Source organism: Heliangelus exortis, chromosome 2, assembly GCF_036169615.1.
Source record: "Heliangelus exortis chromosome 2, bHelExo1.hap1, whole genome shotgun sequence".
Lineage (NCBI taxonomy): Eukaryota > Metazoa > Chordata > Aves > Apodiformes > Trochilidae > Heliangelus > Heliangelus exortis.
The window spans coordinates 29,658,933-29,681,534 of NC_092423.1; the positions used below are offsets into that span (position 1 = coordinate 29,658,933).

Here is a 22,602-nt window from a genome sequence, read left to right on the forward strand (position 1 = left end):
ATATAGGGATTCATGCATAATTTATCCTTTTCTTACCTCGGGACCATCCTAAAGCCAAATTTGTGCTAGTACAAAGTGGCAGGAACACTTCACTGAAATACAAGTAAAAAGCTGTTTTCCCATATTTCATATAACTAGCAAAATGCAGAGACTTGTAACAAAGTATTTAGCAGCATTACATCTATGAGCAGATTTTTTGGTACCTGCCAAAATCGTTTATGCCTATTCATTTATTGTAACTAAGTGCTGTATCTAATGACACTTAAGTCAGAGCAGTGAGGCCTTTTTAAGACAGACATCACTTCAGCTCCACTGGCTGCTGGGGGCTTTGAAAAGTTATTAATTTCACTATTGGCTTTAGATGTGGTTAGTTTGGTTCCTGTGATGTCCAACACTGGGGACAAGAGTTTAAAAAAGATACCTGAATTAAAAGTAAAATGTATAGCATACATACAGAAACTTTATAAAAATATAAAAATCTGTATCACTACTCTGGAGTGGAAGAAGTACTTCTTTCCCAAACAACACTGGTCCGATCTACTGCACTGGAACAATTATAATTTGAGGGAGAACACTGAAAAGTTTTCCCCTCCCTGTTAGACCTTCACTTACCTAATGCATCACAAGAAGACTCCCAATTCTTCTTTTACCAAGAAACAACAATACTGCTTGCATTACCCCAATACAAGGAAAAAAAAAAAAAGGGACATTTTGTGGGGTTTTTGTTTGTTCGTTTTGTTTGGTTTTTTGGTTTTTTTTTTTTCCTGTCAAGTGCATACACAGATACATCAGAAAAACTACTCCCACCAATAACTGATGTTAAAATTGATGCTAACTGGAAAAGTCTTGAGGTGGTTTTTTTTTAAGGAACTATTTTAATAAATCCATACTATTGCTTTATTATGGTTAAAAAAATTACTCAGAATTACCCATGAGAAGACTTAGCAGTATCCACTACCTCACCAACATTCTTTGCACTCCTCTTTCCATTTCAGATTTATTTACTTCTCTGGGTATCAAAACTAAAAATTTCTACTTGCAGATATAAGTCCTTGGTTACAATACAATAGCACAGTAGAAACATGAAAATTCTCATCAGGATCACAAAACATTATGGAATTGTGAGAAAAGAACTGTTCCAAAGAACAGATTTTAAGTTAATACAATGAGAAAAAGGAGATGTGACCAGTGGTAACAGGAACCCTTTTGAAAACAATACAATGCATACTTCTGATAGAATTCAGTCCTCTCACACAACACAAGCAAAAATTAGAAACACAACAGAAATTATTTCATAGCATACTTCAGAGACAATGGATGGAATACTTAAACCCTATTTCTGGGTAACTGACCAACAGACCCCAATTTGATTTCACTTCCCATCCAACATTTTTCTTTCCTTGACAAAGTGTCTGTAAGAAGGTAAAACCAAAGCCAGAAAAATCACATTTAAAAAAAGTATTGGTTTTGAATCTTTGAAAAGCCCTATTAAAGGGGGCTTAAATATGAGACATGCAAGCAAAGAATGTTTGGTTTAGTGAGCTCTCAAAGTCATTACAAGGACAATGGAATTCATGCAATTTTTGAGCAACAAAGTTTAAAATGTTTGAACAGTTCTACTGCAAAGCTGAGAAGTTAGTAGTTCTGACATCAGAAACCTTCACATCATCACAGTTAAATCACAAAGCAACATACATCTGAACAAAGAAGACCTGTTTGGAACTGTGTGACATAGGCAAGAGAGAAGAAGTAAGAATGAAAATTGAGATCCAGCAGACAAAAATGAGATATTTCACCTGCAAACGACCTAGCTGAATGTCCCCAAAATCTATGCTGGGTTTTTGGCACCAAACATAAAGGGAATTCACTGCTGTATGCATATATTTTAAGATAATATTGCAAAACAATCACCAGCATTTGTTGTATCTACTTCACCTAAATTTATATATATCAGCATATATCATTTTTTATATAAGGCATGTATTTTTCCCCAACTTATTACCATCATTTTTTTAACCACTGAAACTGAAAAGCTTTCTAAGGAAATGGCTTCTACTTTGATACAGATCACACAAAAGTATTGTTACATATTTTAATACTATTAACAGCTTATTCCTTTTTAGACACATTCAGAACAGCAATAAAAGCAGAAGGAGCAGTGGCCTGCTCTGCTCAGATTGGTACCAGACAAGAAGAGCCAAAAAGACTACAAATGGCAAACCTGTAAGGATAGCAGAACCTTTAACTGAATGTTGTAAACTCCTGGTCACGATACTCAGAGATCTTACATTCATGAAAAATAACACATTTAAAAGTAAACTGCATATATCTACCTACTCACACCAGAGGATGCATTTAAATAAAGGCAGAGTTTGAAAGCACTGTTCCACATTAGCCACAGTGTAACGAAAAATCTGATGTTCTTTGATGCAATAATTCATATGGACAGCTTCTTTCTAAGGACTGCATGTTTGACTGCTGTTTTTTACCCCCAGTGTTAGCACATAAAGGTCATAACTGTATAAAATACGCAGGAGTGGGATCATGATCCCATGCTGAGTCAGACAAAATTAATTCCATTCCCAGCTTTGTGAGCGACTTGCAATCTAAGTAAAAAATTATTTTATCTTATTCTGTTCATCTGTACAATGACACCTACCTACTTCAGGAGGTTGCTATGGGAAGTAATGACAGATATGTTCACATTTAAGAAGCATCATAAGATGCATCCATTCCTACAAAAATCTGTCCTACAGTAGCTTGACTAAGTTTTTCAGGACAACTATTATCTATCCTTTTTTATTTGTTTGTACAGTTCCCAGAACAATAGGGTCTTAATCCTTGACTTGGACAGCTAAGCACCATTGAAACATAAATAATTAGCAAACAATATGAGTTGAGAGGTTTAGCAAAGTGTTACCCTTCCCAGAGCTCAAAAGCATAGAGCATTTAAATGACCAGAATTTAGGGAATGGAAAGGGAACTGGGGACAAGGAACCATAGCCTTGGTGGCTTGCTAACAACTTTGGTGGCTTGTTCTTGAAAGAGCAGCGATACAAAAAAGAAGATTAATGGAATGCATATGTGAGAAAAGAACACTACTCAGAGGAGCTTAGGGACTACAAATATAGTGGCCTTGAGCAAGGCATTTAGAGCAAAAGCTTCTTATATACTTGCCAGATCTACTGTATCTGTAAAGTAAGAGCAAACACAGTAGGGAAATAGAGGTTTGGTTTGTTTGGTTTTGGGTTTGTTGGTTTGGGTTTTTTTTGAGAAAAAAAGAAATAAACAATTTGCAAAGAGAGATGCAAATTCACAAGAAAAAACAGTCATATAAGCAACAGTAGCTCTTGTCTCAAGATGTCTTCTATGCACATATATGCTGCCTTTATCATGAGTATGGACACTACATTCACACTAGAGTCCAGCTTAGAAATATCAACAATATGTTGTGTTAATATACCAAGAACATTCCCCTTCTTCCCATCAGAAGTAAAAAGGTTGGAGCTAGTTCAACCAATAAATTGAGTAGCTCTTCATCTTGGACAGCCCTTCATCTTCAGCATCTAGGAACAGCTGCAACTATCAAGCATAAAGGGTACATGATGAAATCTGTGCCAACATTTCTACGTAAAGCAAGTACTGAACAATTAAGCAACTGTTTCTTCTTCATTGCCTGTCCACTCATTTGTTCTGCTGTTGGTGACTTCTAAGCTATGTACTCTCTCAAGTTTTACTAACATCAGTAATTTGGACTTGTTTACTCTAGAAATGAAAGACTGATGGGAAACATGACTGTCAGAATTATTGAAGTAAAAAATAATTCCTTCCAAGCAACAAATGAAGAAATGATCTGCTTCTAGTCAGTCTGAAAGATACCTGGAGGACAGGCAATCTCCACAAGGTGATGAATGAAAAGGAAATAGAATGCTGAGATGAAAACCTGGAGTGTTTCCAGAATACTGTGAATGCAGGGTGGGGCAATCAAAAGCAGTCTTCAAGAAGGGTAAAGGCAAAAGAGTTAGGGTTTAATACACTGCCGGCAATTTTAATTTTCTTAAATAAGGATAATATTAAAGCACTATATTAGTGGGGAAAATGGGAAATTACAGCAGAGATTATGTAAATACTATTTTAAGCTACTAATCACAGTACATACAATACACACACAACACAAAACAAGTTCCTCAGTTATTTACCTAGACGTATAAAGTTATTATCCCAATATTTTAGAACAACCTTTATCCTCTATTATGAATGTAATTATTACACTGTGCACTCAAAATTCTTTGATAGTCTCAGTCAACACTACACACATAACTTGAAAAACATTAGCTCACTCATTTAGGTAATGAATTTAGTGCACAGTAAAAACTGAAGCAAATCTTCCAAGAGTTTGGATCCCTCTCCTTCTCTTGTATTTGGCAGTTTGTTAATTTAAAAAATTGCATAAATTAGAATGATAAAACATTTTAATTAAAAGGCTAAAGTGAAGTAATACACATGCAGTTTGATGGGATCTGAAATGGACGTTGAATCTCTGTTTTGGAAAGCTAAATAGTTTTGGTGTTTTTTTTTTTTTAATCTAAATTAAATGGAAAAAAGTCTTTACAAATTCTCAAAGTCTTACCTGTTGGTATGCTTTGTAGATTATATCAAATAAGAAAGCCTGAGGCATTTCACTCGCTCTGTACCTGGCACGTTCCAATGAGTGGTCTAAACATCCATCTGCAGCAGAGGCAATAACAGTGGAAACCAGAGGACGGATTGCTCCTGCTGCCTGTGGAACAAAACATGAAGACAGGCCTAAATTTGATTAACATATATCAGACAGCTGCAGTCAAAAAAAAGTAAGAGCTTTAAAATACATTATCTCCTTATTATTTTTATATACCTCAGAATGCATAAGTCATACTATTTAGTCCATGAGAGTTTTAAACATGAATATAGTCCTGGAAAACTGTGTAAGCAAACGTCAAGGGAAAATTTACAGAAAATTGTATGTATTAGAGTCCTCTAACATCTACTGTGAATGCATGCACAGACACAAGCTGTTCATTTTTCAGAGTTTCTTCTTCATACATATTAGGTGGTTTATGTTAGGACAGTTCTAGGCCTATTCAGATACCAAAAAGCAGGAGACACACAAGAGGCCCTGAAAATCCACACCACCTATTGCTTTCACAGACTTCAGTCTGGCTAAACTGCTTAGAAATAAGCAGCAAGAAAAATTTCAGAATATTGAGCTTGCTCCTCTCTGTTGAATTCGCCCACTGAAATACTGAGCAACTTCACTTAGCAGTGAAATCACTGCAAACAAAATACATACACCAGAACGCATTCATTATCCAGCAGTGCTGTGGCCCAGAACAGATAATTAAATTATTACTTCAGCTTTAGGTTTGCTTAGATTTAAAATCAACTAAACATGTATCTTTTATCTTCTCATCAATGTATATTTTATCTTTCTTATCTATCTCAGAAACAGATCACTCCAAGCTGGTTTTCACCATTTTGATACCAGAAATCAGTCACTAATTAAATGCTCAGATCAACTTTATAAGCAGCTAAAAGCAATTGGGACAAGAATTGTTCACACAGTAATGAAGGAAAGGATGCCATAGCAGAACACTGTTAATCAAGTCTCAGGGGAAAAAAGCATGCTTTGTAACAAAGCTAACCACTGAGACAAGCCTCCTTACAATACATTGCTTATTATTGACTTTAAAACAATATAGGTCTCATCACGTAAAATAAGAGCACTGCTATTGCTGATTTCATGTATCTTGTAGGCAAATCCTGCTCCCATACGGATGAATCCTGTCCACTACAAGATTTCTAACCTCAGGTAAGAAGAAGACACAATACAGAATGTGATACCAAAAGTGAGTCCAGTATTTTTTTCTCTCACACTACTGAACAATAAAACAAAGAGGAATGGAGTCAGAACACTGAGCACTTTACGAGCTCTAAAATACAGCATCTTGGTTCATTCCTTTAGAGCATTAGGAAAGAGTTGTGAACCAATTTCTCATGCCCAAAGAGTTCAGATATGCATGAGCCACTGGGGCAGGAAGGAGGGAAAGAAGAGATTAAAATGATTCATATGAATCCGAACCACTTTCTCAAAAACCTGAAAAGCATGTTTTTTCTCCAATGTATAGGTATCTTTTCCCATGTAAAATAACAGATGGAGCAAAATGTTGTCGTACAAAGGCAAAACAAAGTAAAGAAAGCTCAGTGAGAGCTATGAAACCACAGAAAAATTGTCTCTAAAGGATCTCTATGGGTCATCCAGTCCACCTCTCTGTCCTGGGCAGGATCAATTTTACTTCTGTCATAGAGAAGACATACTGACAAAACTAAACACCACTGTAATTTTAGTAATAAGTCAATGTATTAAATGAGGAGCAACTCTGACAGATATGCTTTGAGGAAAAGCTGGCCATGAGAATTATCTGCAACTTGTGTCCTCTATTTCCTATGGTCCCTGGACATGGATTATTATCTCTATATTCCAGCTGCTGGGCATTTTGCTATTTTGCTCTGCTGTCAAAGTTTAATTGGTCTCACATACACATACAAAAAAAAAAAAAATTATAAAATTAGAAGGTCACGGGAAAAGAGACAGAGCAGCATGCTAGCCACAGCTTTTCTGTAATTAGTTAAGCCTATTTTTTTTTTTCTGAAACAGTTACCATTCTAGAAAAACAGTTAGCAAAAGACAATTTCTTAGGCTGATCCAATATTTTATTGCAGTTTTTAACAATCATGTCATGTCACATTTTAAGGACAAAACAGGCCAAGAAAAGACAATGTGACTTGCATAACCAAATCTCAAGTGAAACACGCACTCTGGGGAACAAAAACCAAACTGCAATCCCCCAAAAAATAGAAAAACTCCAAATCATATTCTTAAGAGCTCTGAAAGACATTGTTTTTTGACATCTGTTTTATTGCACAATAAAAATTAATCAATGTCTGAATCTGTATCTTTGTGACAATACGGAACCACATCTCCTGCACTGCTGAAGCACAGCTCTTCCAGAAGTTTCAAGATCTCATTTCTAATAAATCTAAACATGTCATTTTTTAAATCCTCAATGAATTACTCAAGTAATTAAAAAGTTTCATAGCACCTAAAATTCAACATATGGTACTTTTCAAACAATTACATTTTTGCTTTATATTACCCCAGCACTGAGTCCAGTGGGGCAGGCTGAGAGTTTCTCACTTGCCTTGCCTGTGTTTCAATGAGAAATCACAAGGTGGGCACAGCAAGATGCCTTCTGCAGCAAGTCCACTCAAACTCTACCTGACACTCACTGAAAACAAAAGTTTACTACAAAGAAAAACATTTATGGCTGACTTCTGATCAGAGGGAAATTCTAACTATGAACGAACTAGCAGTCACTTAATTTTTTTTTTCAAATCAGCTTGTACTCCAAAAAAAGGTCAGTTGAATACCTGACTGCTCTATGCTTTAAAGGCAGAATGCATGGCTCTGGTACTCACTAAAGCCAGGAAGTTTCTACTACACAGAAAACCTGCATATAATGAGAAGCAGAAGTCCAAAAGCCATGAAGTCATAAGCTAGAGCCTACTTGCTAAGATACAGCAGAGCTGAAATCTCAAAATCCTGAGACAAGGTACAGAAATTCATGGGTAGTTGTTCTGAGTACTGGCTCACCTTTCTGCAGGACCTTTCTCTGTCTCAGCACATGTGTCCAGGCTCCCTCAATCAATGTGACCCAACACAGGGCTGTGCTTACCCCCTCAGTGACACAAGATCTGTGTTAGTCCTTAAGGCCACTTTCAGACTGGGTGAAACTGGGATCAAGCAGAGGAAAATACTGGCCTGTGTATGCCCTGCATTGTGTTAGTATGAGACAAGACTGCTGAGTTCCTAACACAGGAAAACTTGCATCTGCAACACTTCTGGTGACATTCTCTAGCTGGCATACACCAACAAGCCAAACCCAAGCTGGCTTAGACCTCGCTACACATGCTTGTGCTTCCAGAATTGGCTCATGGGTATCTTCATTCATGGTGTAAACATAACATTTGGCATGCAGAAACAGAGGAATTGAGGGGGCTGAATTTTGTTCTTAAACACAAGCCAAACAGGGGTGCTGTTTAAGATGTATGTCTCATTCTGCAGCACTTTCTTCTGGTTAACACAAGTATCCTCCCTAATCAGCAAAAAGCCCTTTTCAAATACCACTCCTAACAGTCTTGCAATCATCTGTGCAGGCTATTTACATATTTAAGACAGGGCTACAGACTACATTTTTAGTTCAGAAACTTACAAACTAGGGCACAGTAGGGCCTATAATACAGTAAGGTGCTACTGTATCTAAAGAGGCTTTTGCCCCTGACGACTGTGGGGTGTAAAAGAACCACTCCAGCTAGTCTATGTCTATTAAGTTATAAAACCAAATATTTTCTTTGAAAGGAACTTCCCATGTTGTTTTTTTGGTTCTAAATCTGTAACAAAGAACTTACTTCCACATTAGTGAAGGGAGTATATACTGACTCTCAGGTATTTTAACTTTATTTGATCTAATTTGAGTAGCTCTGACTTGCTGTTTATGCCCGGAATGTTCAGGTATTTGGCCCAGCTTTCAGGCACGACGTTCAGACATGAATTCTAAAAAAAAAAAAATTGAATTAAAAAAAAAATGTCCTCACTTAAAAGTGTGAGTACTTGTTAATGTTGCTATACTTTAACAGATCTTTTTTAAAATTTGAATTTGCCTCCCACAAAAACAAACCTTGTGAGTCTAAAGCATGCAGCTTAAGATCAAATAAACGTGGATCTTATAGAATAACAGATTCATTAAGGTTGGAAAAGACCTCTAAGGTCAAGTGCAACCACCAACCCAACACCAGCATGCCCAGTACATCAAGTGCCTCATCTACACATCTTTTGGAAACTTCCAAGGATAATGACTCCATCACTTTCCTGGGCATCCTCTTCCGATGCTTGACAACTCTTTCAGTAAGAAAACTTCTCCTAATATCCGATCTAAACTTCTCCAGGTGCAACTTGAGGTTATTTTCTCTTGTTCTATCACTTCTTAGTTGGGAGAAGAGACCAGCAGCCACCTCACCACAACCTCATTTTAGGTAGTTGTAGAGACTGGTAAGGTTTCCCTTCAGCCTTCTCTTCCTCAGACCAAACAATCCCTATTCCCCCAGCTGCTCCTCATATGACATTATGTCTATACCCTTCACCAGCCTCACTGGCCTTCTCTGAACACACTCCAGCATTTCAATGTCCTTCTTGTACTGGGGGTCCCAAAACTGAACCCAGTACTAGAGGTGTGGCCTCACTATTTCCAAGTACAGGGGGATGGATCACTTCCCTAGTCCTGCTGGACACACAATTTCTGATGCAAGCCAGGATGCTATGAGCCTTCTTGGCCACCTGGGCACACTACTGGTTCATGTTCAGTCAGCTGTTAACCAGCACTGCCAGGTCCTTTTCTTCCATGCAGCATTCCAGCCATTCTTCCCCAAGCCTGTTTCATGGGGTTGTGAACCAAGTGCAGGACCTGGCACTTGGCCTTGTTAAACCTCATACAACTGACCTCAGCTCATCAATCCAGTCTGTCCAACTCCCTCTTTAGAGCCTTCCTACCCTCAGGCAGATCAACCCTCTCACTCAGTTATACTAACACTTCCCTACCCACAGAGTAGGAAAGAGTTCTCTCTTCCAATTTCTAATAATTCTGACCCAGATTTCAAGTCTCTTTGCTTTCAAATCATCTACTAAATGCATCATACACCCTTCCTGAATGTGAAGTGGATAATTAATCTGAATTTATTTAAATCTCCACTTTACAGCCTTCAAGACACTCCACTTCAAAGACAGTCAAGCACTACTTTTGGTGAACCTGGCATGTCCAGGAAAAGCATACACTTCTTTCCCCCATTTTTGCTTATTTTATTTAGTAAACTAGTTGACATATCAAAAATCTGTGGGCAAGCCCTTAAAATACCCTTTCATTGCATAAGAGACATTGAAACCAACACTGCTAACTGGCCAATTCTTCTTTGCAGACAAAATATTGGAACAAAAAAAAAGTTATATAATTTCCTTAAATGGCCCTAAAGCATAGTGACAACACAGAATTTCATCAGCTTCAGTAGAAGGGACAGACTGGTATCTCTCAGAAGCAAGAACATCCATCCATCTGCTGAAAACTGAAGCAGAAAGCTCAACGAGCCTCCAGGCACTTTTAGAAACAACAGGTGTCTTTTATAATGCATTTTAAACAGCAAAAATCAAAACCATTTGCAAACAGGTTCTCAGCCTTGTATTCAGTTTTTTGCATGGCTGCCCAGATAGAGCACAGCATACATTCAAGATTTAAAGATTTGATGGTGCCTGAAATAAAAACCAGAGAATGAAGCGCATCATGCAGGTGAGTGTAATAAATTATTGTTATTCAAGGTATATCTATCCACCTTTCCATTGAACAATAACACCAAACCATTCTCACTTAATCATACTTTGTTCTGGTAAGATATTGTTTAGATATGTGTATGCAGTGAATACATAACAAGGGCTGTAGGGCTGCTTTAAGATTAGACAGTGTCATCTGTTGAAGGAGAGTAAAATCCAGGCAGTACTGACAACACCTTTTGTTACAAAGAAAGTATGAAGCTTTAGGCCACAGAAGCCTACACACAACATAGCAACCTGGCTAACACAATGCAGTATAGCTTGTTTATACTGAATATTCATTAAAATGACAATTTTATATTAAAAAAAAAGAAAAAAAAGCAGAACCATTAAAATTTTGAAAAGGATGACTGAGGGGGAGATGGAGCTCATAATAAGCAAGAAATAATTCAGGCTTACAAATAACCCCAACACACAGTGTGTTACTCAGCTGAAAAAATACTCCAAGAATGCAGCCTACCAAGAACAAGTTATCGAAGAGCCAGAAGCTCCAAATAAGCACGAAAACCAACACACACCACACCACTGATCTGGTAATTTTTGGTAGCCAGTAAAAAAGGAACAACATTACATAGCTGCAAAGCTCAAGAAGTTGAATGATATAGACCATGAAGGGGAAAACCAAAATGCAGTGGCACAAAATCGTTACAAAAAGTACCACAACTACAATTCCTTTTGTTTTACAACAAGCTGGTAACAAGCTCAGACAACCACAGATCCCCCAGACTGGCATAGTATTAAAAAAAAAAAAAGTATGCTATGTCTTTGGCATGGCCCTTGTCCCCAATAGGCCCCAACTACTAATGCAGACCCACAAAGTTCAGTTGCACAGCCAATTGGCAACCCTGAACTCCAATGAGTGGGAATCATTACTCCAAACTTTATAGTCTATTCCTAAATGAGACTCTTTCATCCCTCTAGAACAGCTTGTATCTACTTTAAGTAGGCCAACAATACTTTTCTTCACAGCCTTCATCTCCCCCAAAATTCATTTTCCCTGTGCTTTCCTATCCCTTCCTATCCCTAGAGGAGATATTTCCCTATCCCTTCTATTTCCTCAGATGTCTAGCAGCATTAAGTAAATACATGTTTTATATTTCTATTTGTATTTTCATCATTTCAATCAGGTGACTTCTTTGAAACTCTATCCTGGAGACGGTGGGGCTAGTTACACAAATATATCAGCCTTGGAACTCCATACAGTTAAATATATAGAGTTCAATTAGGTAAATTTAAATTTTATCTTGCTTTTCCATGAGGACAATGATTGCACTAGGATGCTGTTTAACTACATAACACAACTAAGGGTGTTGATTTAGACAAGGGAGGTATCTAGCAGTTTACAAATATGTCCTGGAATGGTTTTTATTAGGTGAATGATTATTTATATGTTACCAAACACTACCTCCTCCTAAGGCTTTCAGTCTAAATTAGGTCTGGCTACAAACCAGCAAAAGAAGCTCAGAATAACTATGATTAATTTCTTCTCATTTTATTCCATCAAACTGCTTCCACATGTTACTACAGGGAAAGTATTCTTTACACACATCAAACTGCCTGTCATGAAGGGCATTCACAGTCATCTACAGTATGACAAAACACAGAAATAAACACACTATCTTTGAAGCATGAAAGACGTAGGAACAAATTTCTATTCAGACGTGAACACAAACTAATTGCATCATATAAACCAACATGCTTCAGTAGTACACAGTAATACCATTCAAATTAAAAGAATGGTCTCAAATGAAAGAGTTTGTAATTCAAACTTATCAAATAGAATCTTTAAAGCAAAATTCAAAAACTCTATTATAAGATGAAAATATTTCACACATTTAAGATTGTTCTTTTCAGACATTTTATACTAAAAAGATGAATGGAAAAAATACCTAACAAAGCCATATAATTATTTTTATAAAACCAAGCAATTAGATAACTCTTCCAATGCCCATTCAAGGTGTCACATTGAAATATCTCTCTTCTTATGTTTCTTTTTTTTTTTTTTCCTTTTTCTGCATTTTGTATCCAGCTGTTGTCTAGGGCTACATTTTATCATCTCTATACCCAAAAGGGGTAATCTATGAGAATTTTTCAAATTCTGATGCAGACATGGAAGACTTGGAGTATTACCTCCTCCAACCCAGAGAAATCTGGCAAAACAGTTGTTTAGATTGAAAATACAGGGTCATAGATAAAGTAATGACACAAACTATAAGCTACTACTCCTATACAGAAGTACAGATGGTATTGGCAATTTGGCTATATGTGCAAAGTTTTCTAAACTCAGGTATGAGAACTCACCTGTTCAAGCCCCAACTAGCCAACCTTCCAAAACTGAAATGATGCAAGCCTGGCACTCAGTCCACAGAGTTCATAACCTCAATCTGCACCCAGAATCCATCCACCTGCTGTACAGCAAAGCAGCAGTCTGGCTGCATGGGTTCAAATGAAACCTGTCAAGAGTCTTCCCCCTCTAACTCCTGTAAACACCCTGTCCAGAAGAAGACCCCTGCAAACCAATACCTCAACTGCAAACTGCTCTTGAAGATCCAGATGTGGCATGCAGTCACGACTACAGGACAACCAGGATGACTCAGTAAAGAATAGCAGACCACAGTAAAGGTAGAGGTACTCTCATTATCATGCAGAAATACAAATTTGAGTGCAGGGCATATCATACTTTCACCCACACTCACACCCAGACTCTATCACGTAGCATAGACAAGTACAATCCACAACTTGGGCTGTGTACTTAATAGGGATTAAGGCTGAAGAAACAAGGATACCTTTTTTCTGGCAGGTATTTTCCTTTTTTTTAACCAAAAGAATAATTCTCAAATTTCCTTAATTTTGTTGGGGAAAAAAATTCAAATTAATTATGGGCACACTTTCTTTGATTAATAATGATCAACTCATTAGCAAAATACTCACATTTCTTCTACACAGGCAGTATCAGAAGCCAGTGTAATTCCAGCTCTCTTGACATATTTGTACTGGCAGCTTTTAAATGCCCAAGGACAGCATTGGTTGGAAAGTTAAACAAGCCTGGTATAACACAGATATTAAACCTAATCATCAGCCAGACAAAAAGAAGGTTAATTAGAACAGATGTAAGCAGTTTTGAACACTATGAAAAAAGGGCTGTATGCTAAACTTCACCTAATTTCCTTAAAGTCTGTTTACCCAGCTGGCTACGAGCAAGAGTCAAACTCACTAAAATTGGGCACATGCTAATCTTAAACCAACACTAGGAAGGAAGAAGTTATAATTGTGTTTATTCCTAGCTGCAAAAGAGGGGATGTTTAATCAGAAATTTCATGTACACTTTGATCCAATGTTAATGAGCTGACACTATGTTGTAGATTGAACTGACTTCAAAGACCCAGGATGCCTTAAACAAATGTAATGTATATTTATGGCACTGTTTAAGAAAAAGAAAACATTTCTTCTAATGAGGTCACCTTTATCATAACATACTATCTGAGTAACTGGGGATAGCACATGTACAACAAGATATGTCAGAGCCCCAATTAGCTATAGCAACAAAAGAAGATTACCAGTAACAGAAACTGAAGTTCAAAAATTAAGTGTGCACATGTTCTTTTTACTTTATATAATTTCTATTCTTCCTTATTTAAAGCATTTACCTCTAAGTGTAAGTAAATTTCGTTTTGATCTATTTGACAAAATACTAAATTCTAGATGTTATTTTGTGGGAAAAAAAGATTTTAAAAAAAAGATTGCTCTCAAAACAACAGGAGTACAGAACTGAATATCTCTATTATGAGGTGAAGGAAGAAGGCACAACTAAGCACATCACTGTATTAACACAGCACTGAAAACAACCTCAAAAACATATTGAAAGTCAAAAAGGAGCAGACCCTAGAACTTACATACACACTAAGAAAAAGCAGAGCAGTACTGCAACTACTTTATTTTGAATGCTTACTTTTAACCTCACTTTTTTAAAAAAAAATTATATGAAATCAAGTTTTGAGAATATGCCACTTATATTGCTCTTTCATCAGCAATTACTGCCATAGATCAGCTGAACTATATGAATCACAATAAAGAACAAAATTACAAAACTCAGCACGATTAGACCAATATATACATTTTTAATGTCATTAAAATGATACAGTATTTCCTCTAGTACATTCCTTATTAGTGCATTCCTTGTGAGAAATCCAAGAATGGTTGAAGAAATGTGTTTTCCATAAATGCAGTAGTGTTTTATATTCAGTAAAATATATTTTATCTTATTATTGGCCAAGTAAAGTCTTATTACAACCAACATATTCAACTATTTTTTGTCAAAGTTCAATAACTAGTAATGTTTAACAATACGTTCTTATTTAAGACTTTGTTTTCTTCTTGATATATCTTGTTTTAAAGACCTTCAGAGTTGGTGTAAAGTGTACCAAAGATCCTTACCAAGTATATGATCCACTGGATGCATTTCATATTTTCATAATTTCTGCATGTTTCTCTTAACATGTAAAATTCAGTCTAAGCAATTTAAACATTCCAAAGCAAATCACGTGGCCAGTAATTAAGTGATACTTTTCAATATTTTTAGAAATACTTTGAAATCTACTTGCAGATTTAAATTTTGGCATTCATTGACTGTAAGATGACAATAGATAGAGCTACCTGCACTCTAACTACTGCTATACTGCAAATCTAGAAAGCAAAACGCAGAGTATCTGTTATAAAGATGAATTACAAGAACAATTATTTTTCCTCTAAAATTAACAAAACTATTCATTTTACTTTGACTACATAGTATTATCTTGCATTAACATGTAATAAGAGACATCTTACTGTGAACAAGTCATCTTTTGTACCCTAATAACTGATTCACACTGCAAAATGCTATCAATGAGAGTGTATTGGGCCACAAAGGAGTAGGCATATTAAAGTCTGTATAAAGAATAGTTAACATCTGTATTCAACTGGAGTTACCAGTTACAGGTAAGAAGTTATATTTTGCCTCCACAAAGTCTCCAACTACACAAAATGAGCAATACCATGATGCGACAGCTGCTGATCCACTGGATTTCATTGTAGTATGAAGAAAAAAAATCTTGGTGTTGTGGGAGCACTATTGCACAATTTAATCAACCAAATGCACAACTGCCACATTTAATTAATTAACCCTTTCCCACAGACATAGTCCTGAGCAACCAAAACCACAGGCACTATAGTTTGTAGTCACAGAGTTCCTTAAGTAACCCTGCTTATCAAATGTCTTTGCCTCCTGAAATAGTTCAGCTGCTTCTCTCAAAACTGCACATGCCCTCTCCTCGCAAGAAACCTTGCGCCAAAGCTTCTTTTTCTTCAGCCCAATAGATAAAAATTTCAAGTCACCTCTTTGTACAAGCTCCATCTAAGACTTTCTCTGTTACCAAAGGCCTTGTAAAATGGATCATTTTACTTTACCATGCAAGCTTGACTCAAACAGTGACTCTAATACACGTGTGTATGAACCTGAAACCCTCATGAATTCTCTCCTACATGCTCCAATACTCCCCAAGGCAGTTTTAGTTCTATCTGTACCACATCCCACATACCTACTTGGAAACAGGAGGACACACACAAAACCAGTCCAGCAAACTATTACAGCATATGAAACAGGCCCAGTTGGCTGTCAGAAGCTTCACCTAACCTGCAGGGCTGGAGTTGTCCTTGCCACAACCACCAAGATCACTAACTCCAAGTTGGAAGAATTTCTGGATGAAAACTCAGATTTCTTTTCAGTGCAATAAATATTTGGTGAAAAGGGGAAAAACTTTTTTTTCTCTAAGAGAGAGGTAGAAGCCTAATCCTTAGCCAGAGAGATATGCCCAAGAATTCCTTTCAGAGCTTGCCATACCTAAGTAGCTAGAATGATCCAAGGCTTTTATTCAGCTCCCGATACATGCTGGACAAGCTGAGATTTCCTTTATTTTAAGGAACTACTCTCTCTACTTTGATCTTCTGCAGCAAGGAGAAATTTGGGTGACTAAACATACATCTTTGCTAAAGGCTGCATCACTTTCCAAAGTTGTATTTTTTCTCAGATGAAGCATACAGATTCTAATTACCATCAAATCAACAGCCATGTTATAAATGTAGTTTCTCTAAATTTAAAGGAGGCACATTTTATAGACATAAGTGACCTCAACAACTACTTAACTACAGGAAGTTATGCTCAAAAATTATTTCTGGGATAACCTAATACTATCTAAAAAAAGTAAGGTAAAAATTACTGTATGTGTAGATTTCCAGAAATTAAGATATGTGGAATTAAGTCACCTTTTTTAAAGGGTTAAATACTAGTTGTTTTAAGCAGCTGTTAGTGCAACACAGAAATGCTGCAAAGAAAAAAGGGCTGATTAAAATGTATGTTTCTATTATTTCTGTATATTATTTCTGTCTATCACTATTTCAGTTGGTTTAGTTACATCCTTCATAATGAACGCAATGCATTGTCTAAATCACTTAAAGTGAGACTAGGAAAAAGAGTTGTTTCTCCCCTTTCTAGTACTTTCCTGCCACCAAACACTACATCTTGTTAGGACAAAGACTTTCAGTATTTGCTAACAATACATTAGCTCTCCATTCAAGCAGAAAACAACAACTTGGCTGAGAAGGCTGTAGCTTTCTATAGAGCCAGTAATGCCATAAGCTATGGAAACAGCAGTATGTTTCTGATAGTTGCCCATTACTACAGCGTTGAGAGGGGAATCGTGTGTTTTTGTAACTGTTCTCCATAAAGCAGCAAAACCACACTTGGTTTCCTCACGTATTCAGAGAACCTTCAGGGCTACACTGAACAGATTCTCCACAATAATGTAGCTCTTTAAATGTTATTTTGTTCTAAAATTGCTATGTAACACCCCTAAAATTCATTCATATTTTTTACATAAGTCAGTCTCCTAAACTATGGGTACTCAATCCATGGGTAGAATAAAAATCATACCAAGCTGGTAATGTGTGATCAGGCTTTGAAATCTGCTTTTACACAAGTGTCTGACAGAAGAGCATAAGACCACCCAAGGTATCAAGCATACAATGAAAGCAGAACCTCTGAGAGCACAAGCATAGGATGACTTCAGATAAGAAAAAGTGTATAAATACTAATCGAAAATTGTCTGTTTCTGATGCAGCCTTTACAGCTAGCAAAAAATCAGTCTTTAAGCATAGTGAAAAGGACCAAGATCATGTGTAAAATATTCCATACCTGGTAAAAACAGAGGAGATAAGAAAACATGAAAAGAGAATAGCTTCTAAGGGAAAAAGAGTGAGCAGAACTGCTCCAGCATGGCCATCCTCATTCAAGTATACCATACTTGAGCAAAAGAGGTGTTTTTTGGTTTGCCACTCACCATACTTCACTAACAAAACTCAAAAACCATAAGAAATGCATTTTATTTTGCAGTCTATCTGGATAAAAGAACAGTATGAGTGTGGGTGCATGTTTTCTGCTCCAGTTTTCTGATACAGTAAGACCAATGACTCCAGCACCAGTACAAGTAAACTCAGAGACAGGAACAAGCCAAGTATAATACATAGTGTTTTCTGTCTGGAAGTATTACTTTGACTGATTATGTATGTCAGTAAGAGTCCATGACACTGTACATCTGTATTGGCATGTGTGATTTCTTCAGACTGTTGCTAAAGCTGGAAATAAAAGTAATAATGTTAGACAGCTTCCAGAAACCAGCTTTTAAGAATGCCATTTTGATTCAGACCTTTCAAGGAATAAACTATAGTTTCAAATTTAGTTTGTTAATTAGTGAAAGAAACTGAATGTATGTGCTTTTTTTTTTTTTTTTTTTGTAATTCTCAACAGCAGAACAAGTTCCCCCCTGCCTTCCTGATCTTTTTTTTTTTTTTCTTGTAAGCAATTTATTTTTTTCAGTTATGTTGTTTAAAATGCAATGTTGGCAATGAGATACTGCTAGAGGCTTTGGACTGATGACTTCTGAGGCTTCCACTTTTCCCATCTTTTACTATCAATAAAGAACTTGTTTCTAGAAACATGTAATTTTAATTACAAAATTACTCCAAAAACATAAATGGAATTTAATTGGTTACAAAGTAATATTTTCACATAATCAAGGGATTGTTTAGGGGATCTAAGGCATAATTTATTAGTTGTGGAAAAGGTGCACATTTTGATTCCTAGAGGCAAATAACAAACTGGTTAGTAAGTGTAATAAAACAATTTATTTGTCTGACAATTGGCAGCTAGAAGTGCTATAACTTATTTGATCAATTGCCATTTAAAGAACATTAAAGCTCCTCATAATTATGCTATCTATATGGTATGCAGATAAACAACAATACAACATTACCCCTGTTACACCAATGATTTAGTGTGATGTTTCTGCCAGGTTTTGTATCTTTCCATATAATGCAAAAGGAAGTGATTGCTTTTTGTACTGAAAGATTGAAGAACTGACTCCCTGTTAGATATGCAAAGAATCTGACTATAGGAAGAACTGAAGATGATAGCTTCTCCTGATAATTTTTTTTTTTTTTATATATATACAAAATCACGTGTGTCAGTTTTGGGAAAGAGTCTTAGCTCTCCAATTCTTCAGAATTCTGTAGTTATCAAATGAAGACAGACACCTCTCTCTTGCAGGAAGTTTTCCAATTTGTTACATAAAGTGACATTCTTATGTTCCTTAATTCAATTACTTTGTCAGGCAACATCAAAAGCTAAACAGATTTTGGAGTCCAGCTCTCTGATGGCCTATCCTTACTGAATTCAGTGGAGCTCTGCCAACACAGGAAGCCACCACAGAGCCAATAATTACCACGCACGTTTCAGACAGACATTATACAATGGAAAAGACTATGACAAATGTTTAAGATTACCTTTTTAAGATCAAATGATAATTGTGTGATCCAGGTAAAGAAATATTTACCAGTCAGAAGTTCGGATGAACTAGAGTATACTACCTTGAGAAGGTGAAGCCTTTGTTTCCTATTGTTTTACTGAGGATGCCATACACTCAATTAAAAAAGGCAGGGGAAAAATATTACATTAAAATCACACAAGCTTCAAAATAAAGTGAACAAGTTAAAAAGCACTAAGACAAACGAGACACAGTATACTGTAACATGCAAAAACAGCTAAACACAAATGTATTCAGAAAGCAGCTACCCTTATTTCAACTCAACATCAGTACAATTAGCACCATTCTTCTACTACTCTCAAAGAATCTCATTTAAAACAGATTTACAAAGAGGATCTAGTTTAAATTCTTTGGCAGAGAATCAATTCTGGAAAGCTATTTTGAGCTTTTGAGAAAGGTCAAATACCTTGTTAAAATTCTAACAGAATTTAAGTTCTAATGACTGGAAATGTACGTTCTGTATCACTGAAAACTACAGAGCAGAGTTTCTACTTCATTGCCATTTCTCATGAAGCAAATGTAAAAAGTAGAGGCCTACTAGTAAGAAGCTCAATATATTTAGATTTCTAACATATGTCCTAGGAGACCTTATATAATTTAATTTTCATAATAAGTATTTTAACAAGCTGTGCATTCCCCTTCCACACTATGAGCTTTACCAAAAAAAAAAAAAAAAAAAACAAAACCTCAAAATACTACAATTCATTCTTTGGACTCCTCTGTCAATGTCATGGATCACCTGTCAACTAGCTTACCTTTTACCTTATTTTCTGAAAAATACAATTAGTAACAGGTTTTTCCTAGCTTTCTAATACCAAAACCATCTGCTGTCACTAATGACTTCTACTTCACCTCCAAGCTTAGCATTCTACCATTTTGTTAGTGGAGAACTGAAGTACAAGGTAAAGATAAATTGTACAAACAAGCCCAGGGACAACACGTGATCTCTTACATCTGCCTTAGCTGCTTTATCCACCAGTTCCTCTTGTTGCTTATGCATGCCTTCAGTAACTCTACCACTCTACTTGCACAATACCCCTTCTACCAACCCAGTCCTCAGATGCAGTGATGACCAGGAAGATCTCCAAACCATGGTAGCAGTCTTCCCACTTCCCTTTTTCACAGTTTGCAATGCTTACAGATTCTAGAAAAAATTAGCATTAATACAGAGATAGCTCTCTTGCCACTTATTCAGGATTTGCATATAAGCTTGAGACAAAAAAAACAGAGTTGGCAAGCCAACCAATGAAGTACTCTCTCTGGCTATTATTAGTAATCTCTAACTGAACCACTCTAGCATTAGATGAGAATTCTGCATGGAAAAAAAGTAAACTATCATTATGCAATCTGTGTTCCAATTAACAAATTGCTGTTATTCAATCTCTTATTGATAGTATCTATGGCAATAACTATTTCCCATAGCAAATAATGCCTACAGCATTTTAAAATATCTCCCCTCTTCCATCTGACCTCTCTGCATAGGTGATTCTGAATCTGTTCTGCCAAAAAAACAACTCAACACATTAAAATAATTGCTAGAAAAATCCTCATTTGTCAGTCGCAATTGTACACTGTACAGCAAAAAGAACCCTGCAGAGTTGCACTGCTGTATAGTACATACCCCATGTTCTTTAGCAGCCATAACCACTTTTGAAATAATATCTTCTTCAACAAATGGCCTCACAGCATCATGGATAATCACTACTTCTGGTTTCTGGAGCAGATGATTGGAAAATTGATTCTCTGCAAACACTTTCAGTCCATTGAAAATTGACCGGTGACGAGTTATTCCACCTTTTACTATTGTAACTCTTTTGTGACCATATTTTTCAATTATAGACTTCATTTTTTCAATATTTTCAGGAGAGACCACCACAATAATGTTGGATATCCAACCTACCCTAAAAGAAACAACAGAAAAACAGAGAAAGCAGACATGAGTGGCTAAACTAAAGTACAGATATCTCCCTGAAACAAAGAAATTCACACCAAAATAAATTCAAGATGGCTAAATAAAGTATCTCTCAATATACCCAAGGTCAATGGTTCTGGGAATGTATTAGTATTCCAATGCCAAAGGGAGAGCTACATGAGAAGATCTTCACAGAGTCATGGATGTCAACCGAAGTAACTGGAATTCTGGGAAAGGACTTGCTTTGGGCCTGCAAACAACCAGTTTGCAGAGGGGAAAAGCCACAAAAACCATTTTCTGATAACCACTCAGAACATTTCTCACTCCAGCTTCATTCCTACCTTTAAACATCTAAGCCAATCAGCTACACTCTGTTATTTTAGCTTTCTCTACAGTCAGTCTCCAACAACATGGTAAATACCGGGACCTGGAATGCTCCATGTTCTACTGTGCAGTACACTGTGTACAACTGAATGAGAAAATCTCTGAAATAAAGATCACAACCAAGACAGGCATGAGAGTAGTTGACAGATTGCTAATGACAACACTTCAGCACTGACAGGAAATATTATACTGAGAATTTGCAAAAAAAAAAAAAAAAAAAAAAAAAAAAAAAGTCTATCTACATACAGAAGTTTCTACTCTAGGAAGGTATAAAAATGTAAAAAAACAGCTAAACCAGGGAAAATTATATGAAAAGCACTTCAAGCTTCTACTGTTGGTATCAGCCTAGCTCTGACATTAAGGGGTGGTGTGGGGGGAGAATGACCTCCAACCCACAAGATTAAAACCAGCCATAACTGAAGTTAGGCTGAAGTCATAGTTGGGTCAAAGGACCTAAGAGTACAAATCACAGTCACATGTGACATACTGTACTTAAAAACAATGGAAATACCATAATTTAAATCCAGCTATTAAAGTGTCTTATTTCCTAAAGGACATGTAGAGAACATAAAAGGGGATTTAAAAATGGGTTTTTTTTTTCCTTTCTGTGTCTCCATGGATGACAGGAGGTGTATTTAGCATGACAGACCAGAAACTTATTAGATGAGCAATAATTACAAAAACTATTATTAACTGTGGTAAAATTACTCCTGTAGCCTACACATCCAACTAGGAAGGGAAACAGGTATGGTATGTTCTAACAACTAAAACTATTAAAGCTATTGAACCTAATTTTGCATTCACAAGAGGGACTAACATACTACATACTTCCAGTTAGAAAAATAAGAGTAAGAAATTTACAGTTCAGCAATACACAGGCTCAAGCTATTGGTTTCTGCCATAACACCAGGAGGCATTGCCTA

General features: G+C 36.4%; 1 protein-coding gene across 3 annotated transcripts in view; it reads right to left on the reverse strand.

Annotated features, from left to right (window-relative positions):
- Positions 1–22,602, reverse strand: part of CRPPA (CDP-L-ribitol pyrophosphorylase A) — a 110,424-nt gene that overhangs the window by 81,748 nt on the left and 6,074 nt on the right. For 2 of the 3 annotated variants that reach the window (XM_071735367.1, XM_071735364.1), the window contains exons 2-3: positions 21,005–21,284; positions 4,631–4,780 (exon numbers count right to left, since the gene is read on the reverse strand). In XM_071735367.1, the coding sequence (XP_071591468.1) occupies positions 4,631–4,780; positions 21,005–21,284 (430 nt within the window). The remainder of the gene's footprint in view (positions 1–4,630; positions 4,781–21,004; positions 21,285–22,602) is intronic. The other variant, XM_071735366.1, reaches the window with a different exon arrangement.